Raw genomic sequence first — 24,918 nt, forward strand, 5'->3', positions numbered from 1 at the left:
TAAAAACACCACGGGGAAAATGATCCAACCGTGGCTGATGAGAAATTAAAGATAGTATTAGATTAAAGCAAGAGGCTTATAATGTTGCCAAAAAGAATACTGCAGTAAGCCTGAGGATTGGGAGGATTTTAGAATTCAGCAAAGGAGGACCAAGAAATTGATAAAGAAAGGGAAAATAGAATGAGAGTAAACTAGTGAGCGACATAAAAACAGACTGTGAAAGCTTCTATAGGTACGTAAAAAGGAAAAGATTAGTGAAAGTAAATGTGGGTCCCTTACAGGCAGAGACAGGAGAAATTATAATGAAGAATAAGGAAATGTCAGAGAAATTAAACAAATACTTTGTGTCTGTCTTCACGGAAGAAGATGCAAAAAACCTCCTAGAAATAGTGGAGAACCAAGGGTCTAGTGAGAAGGAGGAACTGAAAGAAATTAGTATTAATTAAAAAAAAGTACTGGAGAAATGAATGGGACTGAAAGCCGATAAATCTCCTGGACCTGATGGCTTACATCCTAGGGTTTTAAAAGAGGTGGTTATAGAGATAGTGGATGCATTGGTTGTCATCTTCCAAAATTCCATAGATTCTAGAACGGTTCCCACAGATTGGAAGGTAGCAAATTTAACCCCACTATTTAAGAAAGGAGGGAAGAGAGATAACGGGGAACTACAGACCAGGTATCCTTACATCAGTAGTAGGAAAAATGCTAGAATCTATTATTAAGGACGTGGTAACAGGGCACTTAGAAAAAAATAATAGGATTGGGCAGAGTCAACACGGATTTATGAAAGGGAAATCATGTTTGACGAATCTGTTACATTCTGGAGGTTCTAACTAGCAGAATAGATAAGGGGGAACCAGTGGATGTGGTGTATTTTAAAATACCCCTATGATTTTCCTCCCTGATTGGTTACAGCAGATTAATCTTCAATTCCTGGTGACTTCAGGACAATCCCGACGGGTTGCCAACCCAATACCAGCTACAGAGCAACATTTTCGTGTGATAACCTTAGAGGGTATGGATGCAAAACTATAACATGCAAAAAATATCTGATAAAAGACATAGCTGAAGTTAAGTCATCCCTCATTGGGTCTGTGAGGAGTTAGGGACTTGCACTCAGTATGACATCAATATAACTCCGAAGACCAATTCTACTAAGAACTTTGAGTTCCATTAATTTGTTCAGCAGTCTGAAGTTGAAATTTAAATCATGAAAAATGTTGAAGCATTTGGCTTCTGATGCCCAAAGCGATGAATGCTCCTCCACAGGTCATACAATCTTACAACACAGACAGAGGCTATTCGGCCCATCATGCCTGTGCTAACTTTCTGAAAGAGCTATCCCATTAGTTCCGCTCCCCCCCTCTCCGCTCTTCCCTCAGAGCCCTGCCATTTACTATAATCCTGGCAGGACTAGTGCTTCGAGTCTGCACTGGAACACCAGTCTTTCATCCCACCATTTTTCTCAATGAAAGCTGTGTAGACCTTCTTAATCCACAAAGCAGTTTTTGTCATTCAGACTGTTGCAGACATTGGTTTAAGGATGGAAGTACCACCTGCATCAGGTGCAATAATGGAGCATTCACAGATTCCTCCAACAATCGAACTGCGACCAATGTAAGCAGTCTAACAGTGAAGAGAAAGCAGCAAACAGTAGCACTGTGGGCCCAGCAATCCTTAAAATTGGAGGAGAAAGAAAATAAAGAAAAAAGGGAAAAGAGAAAAGAAAAAAAACAAAGAGAGAAAAGGACAGAGACAGACAGAGAGATGTGTATTCATGTAGCACCTTTCATGACCTCAGGATGTCCCAAAGCACTTTACAGCCAATGAAGTATTTTTGAAGTGTAGTTCACTGTTGTAATGTCGGAAACATACAGCCAATTTGTACACAACAAGATCCCACAAACAGCAATGTGATAATGATCAGGTAATATATTTTAGTGACATTGGTTGAGGGATAAATATTGGCCTGGACACCCAGGATAACTCCCTTTGCTCTTCTTCAAAATAGTGCCATGGTGTCTTTTACAACCACCTGGGAGGGCAGACTTCAGTATAGCATCTCATCTGAAAGACAGCACTTCAGCACTGCACTGGAGTGTCAGCCTTGATTATGTGCTCAAGTCTCTGGAGTGGGAATTGAACCCACAACCTTCTGACAGACAGGCGAGAGTGCTGCCCACTGAGCCACGGCTGACACAGAACGACTAGAAAATACACAGGAGTTGCATTCAATGCCTGCATCTAAAAAATGTAAGACATTTTCATGTAGAGACACTTGTGAAGTACAAGTTTTTTTTTCCAGATGGCTTCGTGCAATTTAGCTGGGTTCAGTGTTTCATCACTGAGAAACTTCTTAAAGAGAAAGCTCAATGGTGGACATTCCATGTGCACCAACTGGACCAGCCACATAAATACTGTGGCAACAAGAGCAGGTCAGAGGCTGGGTATTCTGCGGCGAGCGTCTCACCTCCTAACTCCCCAAAGCCTTTCCACCATCGACAAGGCACAAGTAAGGAGTGCGATGGAATACTCTCCACTTGCCTGGATGAGTGCAGCTCCAACAACACTCAAGAAGCTCGACACCATCCAGGACAAAGCAACCCGTTTGATTGGCAGCCCATCCACCGCCTTAAACATTCACTCCGTCCACCACGGCGTACCGTGGCTGCAGTGTGTACCATCTACAAGATGCACTGCAGCAACTCGCCAAGGCTTCTTCGGCAGCACCTCCCAAACCCGCAACCTCTTCCACCTAGAAGGACAAGGGCAGCAGGCGCATGGGAACACCACCACCTCCAAGTTTCCCTCCAAGTCACACACCATCCTGACTTAGAAGTATATCACTGATTCTTCATCGTCGCTGGGTCAAAATCCTGGAACTCCCTCCCTAACAGCACTGTGGGAGCACCTTCACCACACGGACTGCAGCGGTTCAAGAAGGCGGCTCACCACCACCTTCTCAAGGGCAATTAGGGATGGGCAATAAATGCTGGCCTTGCTAGTGACGCCCAGATCCCATAAGCGAACTTAAAAAAAAAATTCCAGTGCCATACAGTTCTGTGGTAACTGAGGAACACATTAAGTACTAACAGAGATTAGTGGCAGTGCTTTTAAATGTTAGTGTTTCCATTGTGTTGCTCTGCCAAATGTGATAGTCACTAGAACTCTTGGCATATATAAAATATTTCAATGAAAATGCAAAAATTTCACTCAGCACATTTTAGTCTAAGTAAAAGCTTTTTTTTATTATGCATCAATAAAATTCCAATTCTATTTTCTTGTTCTACCAAAGCTATGGGGTTTGTAAGAATCTCTTATAAATTCTGCCTGTCTCATTCCCAACTGAGCCTCTTCCAAGGGAGAATGAATTGAAGTTATTGCATGCACCCTGATGAACTGTTGAGATCTTTATTTCAACCTTCTACTCTCAATTCCTACAGTGTCAACAGGGAAATAGAAATTTCACATGGTTGGTTTGGGGAGAGAGTCTGTTTTTGGTAAAGAAAATTTATTGCCGGGCGATCCCATTTTCTAGTTCCTTGCGCTCGGAGTGACGTTTTTAGTGGTGAACTAAGACAACATGATGACTGTCTCACCATTCCTTGGCAATACATTACAAATACTTTTGGTTTGCTGTTACTACCTTTATAAGAACTAAGCACCCCACACTTGCTACAATAACCAAGCTGTCAGTTGAAGCTAATACGATGCAAGGTGCCATAACTCTTCCATTTTTGGCAAGGCCAGAACCCCATCCCACTAACAGCAAGTCTGTATGACTGAATGGAACAATTAAAAATATTGCTTGCTCATCTCTCCCCCACCTCTTTATTTTATACTGATGTTTTAGTGTTAGAGATGAAGGCATACGTGTCCGAATCACCCTTGCCGCAGTACTGATAATCCACTGAGAGTCAAGGCTCTGCGATCTCCTCTCCCGGAGCACAACCTCTTATTTATTAATTTTTGGTTTCTGGCAAAAAGATCTCATTGCTGGGTGCCCCCTATTTTTCTAACTCTTTGCACTCACATTGACATTTTTAGTGGAGGACCAAGATAAAATGGTTAGGGTCTGCCCCAAACTCATTAATCTAAAACAATATGAAGGAAAGGACACTCAGCAAATGGAAGGAAATATTGGCCTAGAATTTTCGGAAATGGCATAACCGTAATGTTATGCTGGTTTCTATGCCGATCGTGGAAACCGGTACTTACGGCAGAATTTCCTGCCAACCTCATTATCACACATAAAATCCAACATAGCCTAGCGGGAATTACTGTGAACTATTGGGGCACAAGGAAAGCGTGAAACTTACATCATATTCCTTCTTTATATCTCTCTTTAATGCCTGAAAATAAAAGTTTGAAGCCATCAAATGCACATTAGGTGCAGCGACCCAAAGAGAGTCAGCATGGATTTTTGAAGAGTAGGTCCTGTCTGACTAATCTAGTTGAATTTTTTTTTTGGGAGGTCACTGCCATGGGGAATAGGGAGGGTCAATGGATGTCGTCTATATGGATATTAAGAAGGACCTTGTTAATCATCTCTTGTGCGTAACCTTACCAAAGTGAAAGTGCTTAGAATTGGAGGTAACCTTGCAACATGGGTTAGTAATTGGTTGCGAGGTAGATGTCGGAGTAGGAGTAAACAGTGTTCTCTGATTGGTGCGATGTGACATGCGGTGTTCCCCAAGGTTCTGTTCTGGGGCCTCAGCTTTTCACCATATATACATTAATGACTTAGATGAAGGAATAGAGAGTTGTGTATCTAAGTTTGCAGGTGATGCTAAGTTAGGAGGCACAGATGGGAGAAGGAAGTTATAAAGGGACAAAGACAGACTAAGTGAGTGGGCAAAACTATGGCAGATGGAGTTCAATGTGGGGGTTGTGAGATCATCCACTTTAGATCCAAGAAAGATAATTTGGAATATTTCCTTAATGGTGAGAGACTAGGAGCTGTGGAGACGCAAATGGATATAGCTGTTCATATACACAAATCACTAAAATCTAGTGCACAGGTACAAAAAAGCAATCAAAAAGGCTAATGGAATTTGGCCTTTATCTCAAACGGACTGGAATACAAAAGTAAGGAAGTGCTGCTTCAGTTATACAACTCCTGTTCTTAAACATGCCGGGGGAAAAATTCAGTATCGCCCCGTTTGGGGCGCCATTATCAGCCGTGCGCAAAGTTTAGCGCCTGGCGCTAATTATCGCCTCCGACAGCAAACTTGGCTTTAATCGCCCCTGGAGGTGATTGGAGCGCTAAATCAGGCGCTTCACACCTGTCTTAAGGCGCAAAGGCCGAAGAGCGAGGCGCTACCTCAGAGCGCTGGCGAAGCTCATGTGATGTCAGTCAGCAATGGAACACAGACACACTGGCTCCGGCTAGTTCTTAAAGGGGACTTCTGATGAAAGGCCATCGACCTGAAACGTTAACTCTCTTTCTCTCTTCACAGATGCTGCTTGACCTGCTGAGTTTCTCCAGTATTTTCTGCTTTTATCTTAAAGGGCAGGGTTGATTTTGCTCTCCATCCAAATCCTGCTCATTGCAACCTTGAATCTCAGCCTGGAGAGACCTGTACGTCAAATCTGCTGGAAAGAACAATGGAGAGACCCAGGGAAAGAGCGCAGAGTGCAGCCCCCACAGTCCCTTCTAAATCGATACAAGGAAGAGCAAATCAAAATGAACCTGCAAAGTGCTGCTCAGTACCCAAAACTCCTTCACACAGCGTTGAATCTCTCCAGAAGTCTCTCTCTCTCTCAGAATGCGTGGTGCAAAAATGTCACCAACAAAAAAAGGCAGGAAGCGGTCGCCTTTAAATAGCGCTCCCCCAGTCCCTTCCTGACTCCAAAACGCTCCCCTCAACCTGTCGTTGCTAGCGGCAGGCAGTAAGGCAGGGGGCGCCACTCAATATCCGGTCCTGGGCGCTACCGGGGTGTTGCGCACTCGACTGACATCACGATCTGCCGGCGCAGGAGATCGTGGCGGTAGTGTTTAGTGCCACCGCAAAATGCCTAGTTAATTTTGTGAGCGGCGCAAACATTGCCACGCCCAGGCGCTCGTTGCTTTGCGCCCCATTAGCGCCCTCTTAAGGCGCTAATGGGAGGTGCAAACCAACTGAAACCCGCTGTAACTTATGTGCATAAATAGGTTTTGAATTTATATTAGTTCTGTGAACCCTCCTTAAAGCTACGTTTGGCACTTGGGGCAAAAAAGAAAATTAAATTAAGTCCCCATTTAGAGAATTATTGCAATTTGCACCGTTACCTTGGATAGATGCAAAAGGCATGTTGGTTGACATAATGAGGAAGATTAAAGCACCCATTACATTCATAACTGTCCTTAATTAACATTCATTAAAATAAATTGTTAAAAGTTTAAAAATATTTAAATAGGTAGATGAGAAGAAGACTGCTTCATTTGATAAGTATTTCCATTTAGCCACAATTCAGTCACAATATGAGGTACATCACAATATTGCCCAGTCACCATCGTCTATGTAACATTTTTTAAACATGGTTTCATGTATTGTTTTTGATTTTCTTTAACGTGACAATTTGTGCTAAAAAAAAAAGAAACAGCACAGGTCAATACCGAATGAATCTCCTCTGCTCGGTCCCAATAATCTCAGAGGAGTATTCCCGAGTAGGCTGGAACATTTTTCCTTTTACCACATCGGCCACTTAATGGGCTCTGTGAGAATATCAAATTAGGGTCAGTTTTGTGCTGTGGTTTCATGCACATTAGGAATTGGATCTTGACTGCCTAATTTAATATTTTTAAACAGTTGTCCTCTCAAACTTTGAAAAAAAATAAACACATAAACTCGGCTGACACTCCCGGCTAGTACTGACGCAGGGCAGCATTGCTGGAGGTACAGTCCTTCGGACGAGATGTTATACTAAGGCTGTTTAAGTAGGTGTTGAAGATCCTGTGGCACTATTTGAAGTTCTCCCAGTGTCCTGGTCAACATTCTGCTCTCACCCAACACCACTGAAAACAGACTTACAAAAGCAAAATACTGGGGGATGCTGGAAATCTGAAAACAGACGAACTGAATTAATCAGGTTGTTCTTTGGGATCTTGCTGTGTTTGCTTACATTAACAGTGACAGAACTTCAAAAGTAATTCTTGGCACGTGAAGCACTTTAAGAAATTCCCGAGAGATGAGCTTAGGTGCTAAGTGCAAGTCTTTGTCTATAACATTAAAACAAAGTGCCTCATTATCATGTGATGGACATCCCATTCTCAGTGAAAATAATCACTTGAAATCAAATACACACTCGTTTCCTTTGATAACTTGTACTTACTGTAAGAGCAGCCGTAAACCTCAACTCTCATTCCTATTCTACCGTTGGGATTCCACTCGAGAGGGGCAAAGCGAAGGAATCTGGCTCTGATGGAGTACTGCAGCTTGTAGTGCACAACGCTGTCTGCATTAGAGTTTCCTGGAAAAGCCTATGAAGAAAGATGAGAGAGAGAGAGATTAATGATGGCAACTTTCAATCAATAATTCCTTAATTGCTCCTTACACCCAAAAGAAGCAATAGGACATTTCTGAGTTAGTGTTACTGTCTTCAAGCTCAGGAGATTTTTTTCTGACAAAATGTACCTTTGTAAACCAAGTCTGTCTTCAATACTTATTTAATCTTCTAGCCTGTTTTCCGTTTGCTATACCTCCATTTTTTTAACTCTTTCATTTTGGAGTGAAGATTTGCTGTGTGTTAGTGACATTGTAAACACAGCTTTCTATCCTTATATCAAAGCAAAGCTTATAGAAATGTTTGAAGATTTCACTTCCAGCACATCACCCACTATGGGGAGGATTTCTTTTGTCAGGTTATGTGCAACAATTTAATAAAGCTATTCTTCATGAACTGGCTTAGAATATGATTAGACATAGTGATGAGAGGAAGTCTTGCCTTGTTCTTTCCTCAACATTTTCTTTATCACTTATTTTCCACTTTTCCTCCCTTAAACTTACACTCCCATTTCTCTTTGTTCCTTCCAAAATGTTGCAACTAGTTAATCTCGCCTCTTTCTTTTCTCATTATATCATTTCTTTCTTTTCCTTTTGCTTGAGCCTTTATTAATTTTACATTTACTTTTATGAGTCTCTATTATATATGCCTTACTCTCTTCTATCTCCCGACTCCTTGCTCATAGTTTATGCCCTATATATGCTTTCAAATCTGTAAACAGGTTAAATGAGGATTCATGGGAATTTCAAAGTCCTCAGTTAAACCTAGCAAGAAGAACATAGAATTATATCATATAGAAGTTTACGGCACATGTCTGTGGCGGTCAAAAAAAAAGCTATCCAGCCTAATCCCACTTTCCAGCTCTTGGTCCATAGCCTTGTAGGTTACAGCACTTCAAGTGCATATCCAAGTACTTTTTAAATGTGATGAGGGTTTCTGCCTCTACCTGTAGAGTAATATAAAATTCAAGAACTTGCAATATCTATGACTGTGTACTATTGTATTGTTTTCTCACAACAGAATATTGATAAATCATATGCAAGTTCACCTGTGGCATTGCATTGACAGCATACAATACCAAAGGATTCTGGGGTCTGTCACCTTTTCACAAGCAGTGTATTTCTGTTGAACCCTTTAACCCTGAGCCAACGTGGATTTTGTTCAATACAAATCAAGCATAAAGTCCCAGCCAACTCTGGAGTGACCAAAGTGGGCAGTGGTAGGATCTGGAGCTGTGAAGGAATGAGCCATAAAACCTATTCAGAAAAATACACCATTCTATGAAAGAATTCTAGTCTTATTAAAACATGACAAACTGGGTTTGGAAATCTAGAAACCTAACTATGGAGAAGCTGTATTGTTAACAGCATTCAGGCTATGGGGATGGGATGGTTGTTGACACTGAATCAATAACCTTATTGAAACAGAAGGTTGGAGGCTCCTGACGGTCTGAATCTTTGGCAAGAAGACAATGGTGCATCCTGGTTAAGGTGTTCTAAGTTACACTTTGTAAAGAGGCACATAAAATTAAGAAACATATGCCTTCGTAAAAATGACATCAAGTAAAAGAAACACCTGCTGCCACACCGTTTTTGTGTTAAACTTAGAACACCTATGGAGGAGAGACACGATTCTGTGTTACAACCAGCTGAGGTGACTAAGAATTGCATAGATCATCTAAGTTAAGGTGTTCTAATTGCAAGAGCACAAACAGAAGGCCTTAGTAAAAATAACATCAAATAGAAACACCTGCTGTCACACCGTTTTTATGGTAAGCTTAGGACACCTAGGGTAGAGACATGGGCCTAGAAATTCAGTGGGCTTTGCGCCCAGTTACCGCCCAAAGAGGGCTTCTGCGCCAGTCTGGAAACTTCGGGCTAAATTCAGTGACGCGCTAATTGCGGCGGTAGCCGGTAGCACTGCACCGCCACCGATGACGTCATCGGTGTGCGCAGTGCCCCGGTTCCGCCCCGACACCGGCCCGACCCCCATCTTCAGTAGCGGCCGCCTCTTCCGTGGCAGCCGCTAATAACATTCAGAGACCGAGTCCGTAATGCAGCCTTAGTGGGGCGCTTTAAGGTGGAGGTGCGGCCGGCCGCTTTTTCGGCAGCCGCCTGCCTGCACCTCCTTCCCCGGCCCCCCCCCCCGCGGCATTGCCGGCTGGTTTCCGGGAGCCCGGCACTTCTCCGTTGTGCCGGGCTCTTTTGCCAGCACTCGCGATCGGGGCTCCGGCTGTTGCAGGCACCTCCCCCTTAAGAGAGGGAGGAAGGCCTGCAGTACCGCAGCCTGCCGCTCCGCTGCGGGTGGCGCTGCGGCAACTAACGCGCCGATATTCAGTTTCAGCGCCCCAAGCGGGGGCGGCCACACCCTTGAACAGCGGCCGTCCTCGACTTTGGGCACTGAAACCGAATATCGGTTGGGCGCGAGTGGCTCCGCGCCCAGCGGTAAATTCTGGGCGCCAGCGAGCTGGCGGGGCTCTACCTAATTTCTAGGCCATGATTCTTAATGCTACCAGCTGAGATGATTAAGAATTGCAGGGGTCAGCAGAAAAATGACTAGAGATAATTAGCTTACATCAGTAGAAAACCTTAAAGGAATTCCACTGGAAAAGGGTATAAATATTGAACTCTCAAATAGGATACTAGATTCACTCCAAAGGGGCAAAGCGATTCTCGGCTTCAGAGGCAGGCTCTGTAAGTCTACAACTCTTTGTATCTCGGGGATCAATGGTACTGTATTTGAGTTTGGTGGATATCCTGAATAAACTTTAAGAACTGTAAAACTGTAGCGAAGTTAAGATTTGAGAATAAGGATCCCTGATAAGATTGTAAAGCTTTCTCTTTTTAGAACTGTTAATGTTGCGATTGACTCACCAACTGTAAAATACATGTCGGTTCTTTAATAAATATATATTTTTAGAATTATCTCACATAATACTTCTGTATCAAACTTGCGAACTCAATCTCTGTACACTCTTTGATGAGGAGTTGCAGAATTCTGGGGGAGTTTTCTGGACCCTCATAATATCCGGAACATTACAGTCTAGCTAAACTTATTAAAAGTGCTATCTGGAGGACGGTAACATTTCCAGGTTGTTCCTTTCCTTTAGCGAGAGATAGTCCGGACCTTTAGACCCAATTAAGCATCTTTAGGATTCGGCTACCTCAAACTTTAGTTGAAAGTGAACGTCTGAGGAATACGCCTGATCCAGGGTAGCCCTAAAAGGGCTAGGACTAGTAATTATCCCTTCAGAGCCAGTAGTGTGTAATGGTCTCTGGTTTGATTCCTGGTTTGCGCTAGGTTAGCTGATTTTAGCCACGATAGCAGTACAGTTGCTGCAAATGGTGTCAATACCACTGGGCTCGAGAGGGAAAAAATAACCAGTTAGCATCTTTATTTGTGATTGTTATTTGCAAGGAAGTACACCTATATGCCCAGAGAGGGCTGGACCAGACTCAGCTAGGAAAAGTTTGCCCTCGCTCACTGTAGATTCACATATGGCCACTTGGGCAAGGTACAATGTGGACCTATATCCCAGCTTGGAATCAAAACCTTTAGAAGAGGAGAAAAAGGGGCAGCATTAAAGCTTTATTGATGCCAGTGTATTAACCTGGTATGCCATTAATCTAACACCTCCCTCACACTCCTGGGCTGGATGCAAGAAGCTAGTCATTCAACGAGAAATCTTTTTCTCAGCTCTAGCTTCTATCTTCTCACTCTCATCCTCCATTACGATTTTTCTTATCTCTCTCACAATGTTATCAATACTACTGTGATCAGTGCTCCTCAAAAAGTTTCTCCCAAGTTTCAAATATGCCATCCTACTTATTCCAGAGACCCACTCCAGAGACTTGAGCACAAAAATCTAGGCCAACACTCCAGTGCAGTACTGAGGGAGTGCTGCACTGCCAGAGGTGCCGTCTTTCAGATGAGACGTTAAACCGAGGCCCCGTCTGCTCTCTCAGGTGGACGTAAAAGATCCCATGGCATTATTTCAAAAGAGAGCAGGGGCATTCTCCCCGGTGTCCTGGCCAATATTTTTCCCTCAATCAACATCACTAAAAGAACAGATTATCTGGTCATTATCACATTGCTGTTTGTGGGAGCTTGCTGTGCGCAAATTGGCTGCCGTGTTTCTTACATTATAACAGTGACTCCACTTCAAAAGTTGCTGTAAAGCGCTTGGGGATGTCCAGTGTTTGTGAAAGGCACTATATAAATGCAAGTCTTCCTTTCTTTCCCCTCCATCCTCACTATGTTGAACTTGATACTCATCACACCATCTCCTACCCTAATTCATTCTTTCCTCAAGACCTCAAAACTATGGAACACCTTACTCCCTTCAGTCTTCCTTACTCTTATAATCTACAAGGTTTTAAAATCCAGTTTTGGCAATAACCTAGCCATAGTTTGTTGATTCATCTTGTCTACTTTGCTACTCTTTTTAAACATGGTGGTGTCCTCCATTATGACCCTTGGCCCTTCACACATGCTTCTCAATTAATTATTTTTTCCCCCTTCTTCTGTTGCTAAATCCATGAAATAAAATGAAATGAAAGATGAAGCAACTGTACCTTGCTATATAAATACTTAATCTGGAATTACAAATCCAAGAACATTAGCTTTCAATAAAAGAAAGAAGAAGAAAGATGTGAATTTATATAGCGCCTCTCATGACCTCAGGACATCCCAAAGCACTTTAGTGCCTGTTAAGCACTCCTGAAGTGGAGTCACTGTTGTAATGTAGGAAATGCGGCAGCCAATTTGCGCACAGCAAGCTCCCACAAACAGCAATGAGATAATGGCCAGATAATGTTTTAGTGATGTTGATTGTGGGGTAAATACTGGCCCAGGACACCGGGGATAACTCCCCTGCTCTTCTTTGAAATAGTGCCATTGGATCTTTTACGTCCACCTGAGGGAGCTGACGGGACCTCCGACAGTGCAGCACTCCCTCAGCACTGCACTGGAGTGTCAGCCGAGATTTTTGTGCTCAAGTCTCTTAATAAATAATCAAGCAATGATAGAGAAGGGGAAGCAATGGGAAGAATATTGTTTTTTTTAATAATAAGTACTAGTGTATTTATTATGCATAAGGATATCAGATACAGACAATCTCTACAAAGAATAAGCCAACTAAACATTCAACATTAATAATGTAAAGACTGACTGCACCAATTACTGGATTATACTGTTTAGTGGGCAGCTATATGATTTTGGAATTTACTTATTTCTCAATATCTTCAATGTGCTATTTATGAGAGAAAAGTACAAACATCACATTGAATAATGCTGGTGAATTCTCAACCACAGTCTAACCAAATAAAAGTTAGAAAATGATGGAAATACAAAGCATAGCCTGATCTAGAAAACGCCTCAAGTTGTTTCAATAAGACAGGTTGTACCTATTTCTATTTGAAGTCTGTTTCCAAGCAAGTCTCTTGATTTTCTAACTTACTGCGCATCATACAAAAGCTGCAGGGTAATTATTAATTGACAAAGTATGAGAATTTCATTTCAAGTTTGTTTATGTATCTGATTACGATCCCGAGATTAAACTTGTATGAGCTCCTATGATGGCTTGGTGAATAAATGAATTGCCTGATGTGGAACTGAGGCATATAAACCAGGAGGGTCCTAGGATTGATCCCAGGTCTGTGTACTAATTAGCCTCAGCAAGTTTGGCTTGGTTTGCTACTGTCACCAGGAGGTCGAGTTAACAACAAGTTCGGTGTCCTTTGAGATGATATTAGTTGTGATCGAGAAGGCTGTCATCATCAGCCACCTCGCAAACAGTGGACAACCATCAACCACCTCAGAACCGGTCATGGCAGATGCTGCCACCTTCTCCATAGATGGCATCCCCATCATGCGACTGTGGAGCTCCTAATCAGACCCTGGAGCACATCATTGAGCACTGCCCTCAGAGGAAATTCGCAGGCAGCCTGCAAGATATCCACGCTGTTACACCGGAAGCTTTGGCCTGGATCTCTGACTTAGATAGTGACATTTGATTTGCTTTGGTACTACCATACGAAAGAAGCAGCAGCAAGTTTGGCCTCGGGCGTTGGTTGGAGGGTGGGGGTGGGAACAATTCAGGAAGGCAGATTATAATCTGAACGGCAATAGATTGGGAAAAGAGGAAGTGCAACGAGACCTGGGTGTCCTTGTGCACCAGTCGCTGAAGGTAAGCATGCAGGTGCAGCAGGCGGTTAAGAAGGCAAATGGTATGCTGGCCTTCGTAGCGAGAGGATTCGAGTACAGGAACAAGGATGTCTTGCTGCAGTTGTACAGGGCCTTGGTGAGACCACACCTTGAGTATTGTGTGCAGTTTTGGTCGCTTTATCTGAGGAAGGATGTTCTTACCATGGAGGGAGTGCAGCAAAGATTCACCAGACTGATACCTGAGATGGCAGGAATGACGTATGGGGAGAGATTGGGTCGATTAGGCTTATATTCTCTAGAGTTTAGATGAATGAGAGGGGATCTCATTGAAACTTATAAAATTCTAACAGGACTAGACAGACTAGATGCAGGAAGGCTGTTCCCGATGGCGGGGGAGTCCAGAACCAGGGGTCACAGTCTAAGAATAAGGGGTAAGCCATTTAGGACTGAGATGAGGAGGAATTTCTTCCCCCAGAGAGTGGTGAACCTGTGGAATTCTCTACCACAGAAGAGAGTTGAGGCCAATTCATTAAATATATTCAAGAATGAGTTAGATATATTTCTTAAGGCTAAGTGGGTCAAGGGATATGGGGAGAAAGCAGGGACAGGGTACTGAATTTGGATGATCAGCCATGATCGCATTGAATGGCGGTGCAGGCTCAAGGGGCCAAATGGCCTACTCCTGCTCCTATCTTTTATGTTTCTATGAGAGTATTCCTGCTCTTCAATGTTATGCAGTGACCCATTGTGTAAGTGTATAGATGGCAGATGAGGACTCAACTGCGATGTCCCCAGTGGACATATGGAATGGACACTTGGGACAACGACCAGATGGTGGTTGACACCCGTGGAATCATACTTCAACGTGTTCAGGTAAAGGAGGGAATGTGGACGACGACGGGAGGATGATGTGTGTTACAGGGAGGTTCAACCAAATGCTCTTTTTGTTTAGTCACAACATATTCTCACATATAATTCCTAACATATATTGTTGCTGGACTGTAGTAGTGAGGAGATATTTGTGCTATTGTACTGTGTGATAGTATAGTAACTGTAATAATCACAAATGACAGGAATTATGTTTTCCTGTTCAATACTGTAATTACAGGGAGATTAAAAGCTGAATATAATAGGATTTCACTTGATTATCCCAATGCTTAGCTTAGCTGAGCACAGTATTGCTTGAAATAATTTTTCCAATACATAATATTAACCCTGCGCGGTCGACAGTCTGATCACTCAAACATTTTTTTCTGTCACTTTATTGACAACTTCCTTCAGTTAAGAAGTTTATAATGGGTGGCTGATCCGATATCGACCATTTTACATTGTCGCCCAAAGTCAAAATTACCTCCATAGTCTCTTGCACTCATTTAGAATAATTTATGGTATTCAATGTTCCGTGCTTATTCTCCCTTTCCCCATCTCTCCTGTAGGGGGCAACTCAAAATGGGAATGTTGCACAGATAACAGTCGCTCTCCGGTGGCTCTCTTGAGTGAGACCTTGGACAATGGACTAAGGAGGACAGTAATGCAAACCAACCATTCTGACATACACCTGGAGCACTGTGTGCAGATCTTCTGTACCCAAGAAAGGAGATACTTGCTGCAACAATGGTTCACTCGATCGATTCCTGGGATGAGAGGGTTGTCCTATGATGGAAGATTGAGTAGAATGGGCCGATACTCTATGGAGTTCAGAAGAATTAAAACTGACCTCATTGAAACATACAAGTGTGTTTGAGAGGGATTGACAGGGTAGATGTTGAGAGGCTGTTTCCCCTGGCTGGGGAGACTAGAACTAGGGGGCATAGTCTCAGGATAAGGAGTCGGCCATTTAGGAATGAGATGAGGAGAAATTTCTTCACCCAGAGGGTGGTGAATCTTTGGAATTCCCTACCCCAGAGGGCTGTGGAGGCTCAGTCGTTGAGTATATTCAAGACAGAGATCGATAGATTTTTGGGCACTAAGGGAATCAAAGTAAAGCTGGGCACTAAAATGGACACGGCTCTGCTAACATAGAAAAATACATGAGTTTGCCATTGCGTATGCAACACTGTTGCCCGACTTGAGGTTAAACTCATAGGATACTAACACGTGAGTAGGTGTCAACCAATCGCACTCTTCAGAGTGTCAGCATCTTTGAGACGTTCTCGTTTACTGTTTGAACTTGATGGCAATGGTTCTTGAAAGCTGAACAGGCCCAGAAAAACAAGGCAGTTACTCAAACAGTAATAATAAGATTCTGCCTCAGGGCAAGAGTGGGGAAGTGGAGTTGAAGATCAGCCATGATCTTATTGAATGGTGGAGCAGGTGGGGCCGTATGGCCTACTCCTGCTAACTAACACACTTAACACACACACCGCCACCACCACCCCTACCCCCGCCGTGCCCCCCCCCCCCCAATCAAAGGACGCATTTTCTAGTTATTAGAAGAGGCAATCCACTGATATTTTTTCCCTTCCCTGAACCAGGATTTGTACAGGTCAGTTTTAGCCCCAACATTTGAGATTCCAAAATCCCAATTATAATTGGCAACTCATCACAAACCAGACAATCAATCTGGGACCCTGCTGATCAGTACCGTACAGTGCATCTACCCACTGACTCACCAGGAGAGCTCACCGCAACACGGTATGTAGTCTGGCTTTCATTATTTTCGCACTTCATATGTAGTTTCACATTATAATGAAATAATTTAAATCACGTAAACATAAATGATCCTTCCCCCATCCCCCCCCCCCCCCCCGTGACACACAACTGAACTAAATCATCATTCGTTGTATTTACTAAAGGAACCACATGAACGAGAGTGAGGAAGAGTGAGAAGAAAAGAACTGCAGGTGCTGGAAATACACAACAGGAGCATCAACATCTGAAGAGACAACAGACGGGTTAACAATTCAATTCTGACAAAAAGGTCTCTGACTGAAACATTGACCAATTTTTCCTCCCCTCAGAAGTTGAGCAGGTGCGTTGTACCTTTCCATCATTTTCCATTTTTATTTCATTACATTACAGGAAACTCTTTATTATCCGGCACCGATGGGACCGGCGTTGTGCCGGTTTATCAAAAAGTCCGGATTACAGAGAGGTATAGTTAAAAGGTACGGGAGCTCCGTACACAGCAACAAATCCAGGCTTCCCTGTTGCTTAGCAACATGTGCAGGAACTCCGGCCACAGACCAAGCGTCTCTGTTGCTTAGCAACAAGTGTAGGAGCCCCAGTTACACAGCCAGAGATCCAGGAACTGCCACTAATATGAAGTAAAACTTATCTGAACCTACTCCTGAATTTTGCCGGTTAACAGAGATTTCTGGTTATTTAGGTGCCAGTAAATTGAGAGTTTCCTGTACATAGGATATACGGCACAGAAACAGGCCATTCAGCCCAACCAGTCCATGCCCAACTCAAGCCTCCTCTCGTCTTTCCTCATCTAAGTCTATCAGCGTAACCCTCTATTCCCTTCTCCCTCAGATGTTTGTCCAGCCTCTCCTTAAATGCATCCATACTATTCGCTTCAGCCACTCCCTGTGGTAGCGAGTTCCACATTCTCACCACTCTCTGGGTAAATAAGTTTCTTCTGAATTCCCTATTGGATTTCTTGGTGACTATCTTATATTGATGGCCTCTAGTTATGCTCATCCCCACAAGTGGAAACATACTCTCTGTATCCACTCTATCAAAACCTTTCATAATTTTATAAACCTCAATGAGGTCACCCCTCAGCCTTCTCTTTTCAAGGGAAAAGAGACCCAGCCTGTTCATCTCTTCCTGATATGTATACCCTCACATTTCTGGTATCATCCTGGTAAATCTTCTCTGCACCCTCTCCAGTGCCTCTATCTCCTTTTTATAATATGGCGACCAGAACTGTACACAGCACTCTAAGTGTGGTCTAACCAAGGTTCGATACAGGTTTAGCATAACTTCCCTGCTTTTCAATTCTATCCCTCCAGAAATAAACCCTAGTGCTTGGTTTGCTTTTTTTATGGCCTTGCTACCTGTGGCACAACTTTTAGTGATTTGTGTATTTGTACTCCGAGATCCCTTTGTTCCTCTACCCCACCTAGACTCGCACCCTCCAAGTGATAAGTGAACTCGATATTCTTCCTACCAAAATGTAATACCTCACATTTATCTGTGTTGAACTTCATTTGACAATTATTTGCTCATTCTGCAAGTTTATTAATGTCCTCCTGTAATTTGTTGCAGTCCTCCTCAGTATTGACTATCCCCTCCAACTTGATATCATCCGAAAATTTAGAAATTGTGTTTTTGATTCCAAAGTCTAAATCGTTAATGCAAATTGTGAACAGCAGTGGTCCCAGCACTGATCCTTGTGGAACACCACTACCCACTTTCTGCCACTGTGAATAACTACCCTTTACTCCCACTCTCTGCTTTCTGTCCTGAAGCCAGCCAGCAATCCATTCTGCTACTTGTCCCCTGACTCTGCATTCTCTGACCTTATTCATCAGTCTATTATGGGGTATCTTATCAAAGGCCTTCATGAATGAGAAGGCATCTGATTGTTACGAGCTGACAATTGTTTTGTCACAAAGCAAAATGGGGCACTAAAATGGACTCGGCTCTGCTAACATAGAAAAATACTTGAGTTTACCATTGCGTGTGCAACACTGTTGCCCGACTTGAAGATAAACTCTTGGAATACTAACATGTGAGTAGGTGTCAAACAATCACACTTTTCAGAGTGTCAGCAGCTTTGAGACGTTCTTGTTTACTGATTGAGCTTGATGGCAATGTTTCTTGAAAGCTGAACAGGTCCAGAAAAACAAGGCTCAAACAGTAATAATAGATTCTGCCACAGGTCTCAATCTGCTTCATGATTCATATTGATCAGCTCATTTCCATTTTTACTTCATTTTTCAATGTTTAATACTCATTTGCTAGTATTATTTAACATATGGGGGTGGGGGAATTTAATAGCAGTATTGTGAAATGAATAACCCAATAATAAACGAGATGGTAAATATATAGTTACATTAAGGTTATAAACTCAGTGGGCCAAAACTTGCTGAAGTGGGGCATTGTTAGTTAGACTTTTTCTTGCAAACAATTCCTCGAAATTTTTTGTCCTGTTACTTGCTAGAAGTGTGAGCAGATAATGGCTTGGCGCGGGCAATGGGGCATCTGGGACCTTAGTGAGCTGCAGGACTTTTTTTTTATTCGTTTATGGGATCTGGGTGTCACTGGCAAGACCAGCATTTATTGCCCATCCCTAGTTGCCCTCGAGAAGGTGGTGGTGAGCCGCCTTCTTGAACCACTGCAGTCCGTGTGGTGAAGGTACTCTCACAGTGCTGTTAGGGAGAGAGGTCCAGGATTTTGACCCAGCGACAATGAAGGATCGGCGATATACTTCTAAGTCAGGATGGTGTGTGACTTAGAGGTGGTGGTGATTCCATGCGCCTGCTGCCCTTGTCCTTCTAGGTGGAAGAGGTCGTAGGTTTGGGAGGTGCTGTCGAAGAAGCCTTGGTGAATTGCTGCAGTGCATCTTGTAGATGGTACACACTGCAGCCACGGTGCACTGGTGGTGGAGGGAGTGAATGTTTAAGGTGGTGGATGGGGTGCAAATCAAGCGGGCACTAACAGTCTATCTCCTTAACCAATGAGATATAAGGATTGACAAAAGAAACAGAGGAATAACAGAGAAGAAAGGTGAATTTTAGTCAGAACAGGAACAGAAAGAGAAATAAAGAGAAATAAAGAGATGGAAAGAAAGATTGGATTAAGAGAGAGAAATAGACAGAAAGAAAAGTGAGAAAAAAAAATTTTAAGTGAAATTTTAAAAATATCTAAGAATTTACTAAATGCAAGAAGGAGTTTGAACACTTTAAATTGTTCCCTTCCTGTGCCAGAGAGACTGATTGGCATTGAATTAACAAGCATGTCGTTAAAAGGGTACTTACACTCTTAATTACCAGCCCTAACTCTCTGTGGTGCGTTTAATGGCAATTAATGTGAAAATCCAGCAAATTTATAAAAGTAATGGGGAGGCTATGAGTGAGATGCCAGTTGTGCAAAGCAAAGGTCAGAGCAGCGTAAATCGACCAGCAACTTCTGGAGATTCGCAACTCCCGCCGTGTCTCCTAATCCCCTGAATTAAGCTGGCTGATTTGCGCGTTAATAACGGCGTGCACCATTATTTTTTCCAATAAGATTTGGCCCAATGATTACCTCCTGCCAACAGTGTAAGAGTAAATCGTCCAACACAGTGCAAAGTGTGAATGTTCATCCATGCAATCCTGATAATGTTGGGTATGTCCAACGGTGGTTATAACTGGACAAATCAGATCTAATGGAGTGTGGAGAGCTGGGCCTCTGGAGAAGGGTTGGGATTTAGAGCCTGTAGCAAGCTCTGGAGTCAGCATCTAAACCAGCTAACTAGCTGCACAGATGCTAACTTGCCTTAAAGCAATACATTTCATACATGCTTTAATTACATCCACTGTAGTAGAGGCTAGTGCATACTATAAATGGAGACTAACCTTGACATTCACTATTCATTTCAGAGGACCTATGTTCCCCCTCCTCTCTGCGTGGGCCCATGTCAAGCAGAACACATCCAAAGTACGCTCTGCCTGTGCTAATCTGAACCCATGTTCCAGCTCCAAGCGGTGATGGACACTGGTTGTGGAGCTTTCTGGCTTCTGTCCAAAAACAGCAGCTCTCTCAAATCCAACCCGTGCCCCCAAATGAGTTGATCAAAGGTTAAGGACATCCCTGTCAGCAACTGTGTGGGTTCTCTTCCACAAGATGCACAATTGCGGACTTTGAATCATGCAATTTGAGAGAGGGTGAGATTTTATTACTGAGCTACTGATCACGGAGAATGACAGGCATCTTCTCATCTTTTGTTGGAACAGGAACACCACAATCAGGAATCTCCCATTAGATTGACAGCTTTCACTGAGTTTTAAAAAAAAACTAACCTAACCACAATGATTGGTTCCAACCACAAATAGCTGTTACCTGATCTCTGCCTGTCACCCTTGGCTCAGTGGTGGCACCATCATCTCGGAGTCAGATGTCTTGGGTTCAAGCCTCACTCCAGAGCACATAATCTAAGGTGTCACTTCAGTGCAGTACTGTGGGAGTGCTGCACATGCGCAGGTGCCGCCTTTCAGATGAGACATTACACCGAGGTATCGTCTGCCCCTCTCGGGTGGTAGTAAAAGATCCCACGGCACTGTCCCAAGAAGAGCATGGAAGCTTTTCAGGTGTCCTGGCCAACATTCCTCCCTTAAACACCACCACCGGTCCCTTATCCCAGTACTCCATGGGGCTTCATGGTGTAAAATTGGCAGTCATATTTCAACAGTGACTACATTTCAAAAGTACTTCATTGGATATTAAGCATTGTGAGATGTCCTGAAGTCATGAAAGATGCTAGATAAATAAAACAGTGCCAGTGGGGTTTAATTTTACTCCAAGAACAGGAGTGCTTGGATAATTCCATCTATAATTAAATTTAACTCAATACCATCTTAATATAAATTACCCTGAATTTTTCCCAAGTCAAATATTTAAAAAAATTCAAAAAATAATAGAGCTAAGGTAGCAAAGAACTCTACCACCAACTCAGGGTAAGGGTGAGGAACTCAAAAATCCAGGAGAGTCAAAGGGGTGAAAGGTGCATGGGGGAAGATACAAGGTGAGAGGGGTCTGCAGATATAAGGTTTGAAAGGCTATGGAGGCATTTGAAGATGAAACTAAAGAGTTTAAATTTAAAATGTTGAGAGACAACATGGGCTGGATTTTAACTCGGGTGTGGGATGGTGTCGTGTTATCCGCATTTCGTGTTATCCACCCGAATCTAAATCGATGTGGGAGATTGATGCAATTTTAACTTAATTGTCCAATTGATTTCCAACGTGTGGGAACCCATGGCAAATGAGTTTTTCCTGACTGAAAGTCCCCTCCGATGACGTCATCATTGCTGCTGCATTTAAGGTCTGCAACAAGCCTTGCTTCTTCTGCAGACTGCCAACCTTTTGCCCTTTCATGCTAGAGGGACCTGGAGGCAGAATGACCAGCAAGAGACCTAGGTCTGCTCCCAGGTTTGACGACGTTGCCTGGCAGGCTTTAGTTGAGGGAGCAAGAGCTCATAAAGAGGTGCTCTTCCCTTCTTCAGGGAGGAAGAAGCCTCCCCAGCAGACCAAGGCTGTGTGGGTCCAGGTGGCAGAGGAGGTCAACTCATTATCAGTAACCCGCAGAACCTGGATTCAGTGCAGGAAGAGATTTCATGACCTTCTGCGCACTGGAAAAGTGAGTATGAATTTCCCATCACCCTCAATCTGATCCCCATTGCCTCTCCTCACCAGCACTCAGCTTTAGCAATCTCTTCCTCCACATCCCACTTGACAGTGACATCCATGCACCCTTACCCATTCCCTTTCTCTCTATGGTCACATTCACATAACTATTTGACTATGCAGCCCTCACACTCCCTATCACTCTGATGCTATGAAAACAACTGACAACATACAGGGAGGGCCCTTGGTCTTGCCACCTCACTCCATCTTTGTCTCCTTCTAAGTATCTATGCTATGGAATCTCTACACTCACTCCTTCATTCTCACTCAACCTCCACTTGTCTCCCCCATTGCAGGAAAAGAGAGCTCACAATAAGCAAGAAAGAGCGAGGACAGGAGGAGGGCCACCCTCACTAGCCCACCTCACCCCCTGGGAGGAGGCGGTCCTGGAGATCGTAGGAGTGGAGGAAGATGCGCAAGTGGGGGACGGACAGACGGGAGCATCACAGCAAGCTGGTGACAGAATAGTTTTCCATCTCTCTCATTGACATTGCAGGAGTCGCTGAAAATGATTCTGAAGCTCTAACAGATGGACTTATGATCATCTGCAATATGCAATGTGCATGTAACCTTGGCCTCACGTCTCTGACTCTTTCCTTTACTCCCCCACAGGACCATCGCAAGCACCCATCCCCACTAGCCAGGAGGAAGAGCCTGAGCATCCAGACTCCTCAGAGGAAGCTGCAAACTCTGAGGGCACAGCGTCAGCAGAATTCAGCGCACCCAGCACCAGCGCAGACACTCACTCCTCGGTGGGACCATCGCGAGATAGAGTAGTGTTGTCACCTGGTGTATCACAGCTCACAAGTGAGCATCAACGGATTGTGGAGACAGGGACAGCAGTGGAGCGTCCTAGTTGGAGGGCGCAGGACTCTGCCAGCTCAGCTCAGCTGCATGTCGACCCTTTGCCTCTGGGTCCATCCATAAGATCAGCAGTGCTGGAACTCCAGGAACAGATGCAGGAGTCTCTGGCAGGTTTTGTCTCCAGGGTCGCTGCGAGTTTAGAGCGAATGGAGGAGTCCATAGCGAATATGAGCAGAGCCTTTGTGAAGTCATTGGCACATCAACGCATCACCATGGAAAGGGTGGCAACCTCCATGGAGGTGATAAGTCGGGAGAGTGCAGAAAACATGGTGAGTGTTCATAATAGAATGACATCTCTGGAGGAGTGATGGTCATCTATTGAACAGAGAAACCAGACCTTCATGGAATTCCTTCTGAGTAGGACTGCCAGTGCAAATACGGGTCCCCATGGCCCCCCTAATGTGCAGCAAGGTGCTCTCAAGCCACTTCCAAGCGCTGGCCCCTTCTGGCCTGTGCAGCTTCAGGTGGGTGAGCAGCAGCCTGGCGCTCCTGTTGCTGCTGCTGCTGTTGTTCCTGGTTCTGCTGGTGCCACGGCTGGTGCTCAAGCTCATCTAATGCCCAGAAGGGAAGGAAATAAATGGCTCCCATGCTTCCGGTATATGCCTCAGTTGAGGAAGCGCTCAGTGAAGGTGGCGAGAGGCGTTTCCCAGGAGGTCACATTGGAGATGGGTGTCAAGCTCCAAACTTCCACAGGCGTGGTTAAGCCTTCTAAAAGTTGCCCCAGACCTGAGACCACTAAGTCCTGCCACCTGCAAATGATGGCTGATCAAATCTCCTCTTTGATGGTTGACCTGCAGTTGATAGTCAGCAATCCAATAGTGCTCCCGTCAGGTTTCAATGTTGTGTCTCCCACCAGGCGTGTTTAACGTGGGAAAAGGGTTACATTCACAAGGGCCTTTCAAAATAGGATTATAGAGGCTATTTAGTGCTTGTTAAGGGCCTTAACGACTTACCCCACCTGTTGGAGGCGGGACGGAGTCGGGACCATTAGGCACGACTGAGTTAAAGTTGCTCGGAGTCGGGAATCAGGCGGGGGGTGGGGGGTTCCCACATGCCTCCACGGCCCATTGAAAATCGAGCCTCATATGTCCAAATGTTCTAGAGAAGCGTGCCATTGGTCTCCTTGTCCAAGTTAGTCAGGGTCATGGGAATAAAAATGGCTGCCTGTTGAGTTATTCTCTATAAAGACACTTTGGGCACAAATGTAATTTCCTTTGGAACTTCAGCTGGCATGGAAACATATTTTATTCAAAATGCTTTAAGGTTTTTTGTCAGAAGAACGAATATTTACCTCACACTGAATAATGAGAAGGATCTATACCGAAAGCCAGGCCATTACTAATGTCTGGCGGGTGAGTCAATGACACCACAAATTGCATTTGCTTTGGTCATTTACATCAATGCAGATCCAAGAGGCATTAGTGTTGAAAGGAAACCCAGCAATTTACTCACTATCACAACCATATCAATAAAGGTTGATCTGATTAGGGGCTGAGGATGGATAGGATAAAAGGAAATGGATTGAGATCATTTACAACACCTTCAGTGGGTTGCAAAACACAATTGATTGAAGTGGTAAGTATGATAAAACATGTTATACATTGTCAGAATATCTAACTTATTTAGTAATAAAGAGGAAGTGAGATGCTCTGAGGCATTACTCTAATAGCAATAATGGAATAAAACAAAATCCATTTCAGTGATTCATGATTAATGGACTTTATGATAATACAATTGGTTTTGCCAACACTCTTAAGTCTCACCTCATACCCAAAATATATTTAATGCGGTTTAACCAATTATTCCAGCACATCCCCTGCGTTTCCGTTTAAATATTAGCATTCCAACCATGCACTCATTCTAAGCGCTGTGTGATGGCATTGTACTGCTGTACTTTGCTGCTCTGAAATACATGAGACATAAACATTAAAAAGAGCTCAAAAATAAACACATGCATCTATTATGGCACATAGTATAGAAATACAGCACATTACTTTTAAGGGACAGCCAGCTAACTCGTGACTCCGCATTGCTCATGAGCTTGGGTCGGATCCAGAATGATGCAAAT

At 43.7% G+C, this 24,918-nt stretch overlaps 1 protein-coding gene across 1 annotated transcript in view; it reads right to left on the reverse strand.

The window, feature by feature from the left end:
* Positions 1-24,918, reverse strand: part of LOC147120678 (contactin-associated protein-like 5) — a 1,541,569-nt gene that overhangs the window by 1,013,167 nt on the left and 503,484 nt on the right. Inside the window, exon 4 of the mRNA XM_085986862.1 lies at positions 7,315-7,462. Within this exon, the coding sequence (XP_085842988.1) occupies positions 7,315-7,462 (148 nt within the window). The remainder of the gene's footprint in view (positions 1-7,314; positions 7,463-24,918) is intronic.

This window comes from Somniosus microcephalus, chromosome 4, assembly GCF_052327205.1.
Source record: "Somniosus microcephalus isolate GS21.2 chromosome 4, FLI_Smic_1.0, whole genome shotgun sequence".
Lineage (NCBI taxonomy): Eukaryota > Metazoa > Chordata > Chondrichthyes > Squaliformes > Somniosidae > Somniosus > Somniosus microcephalus.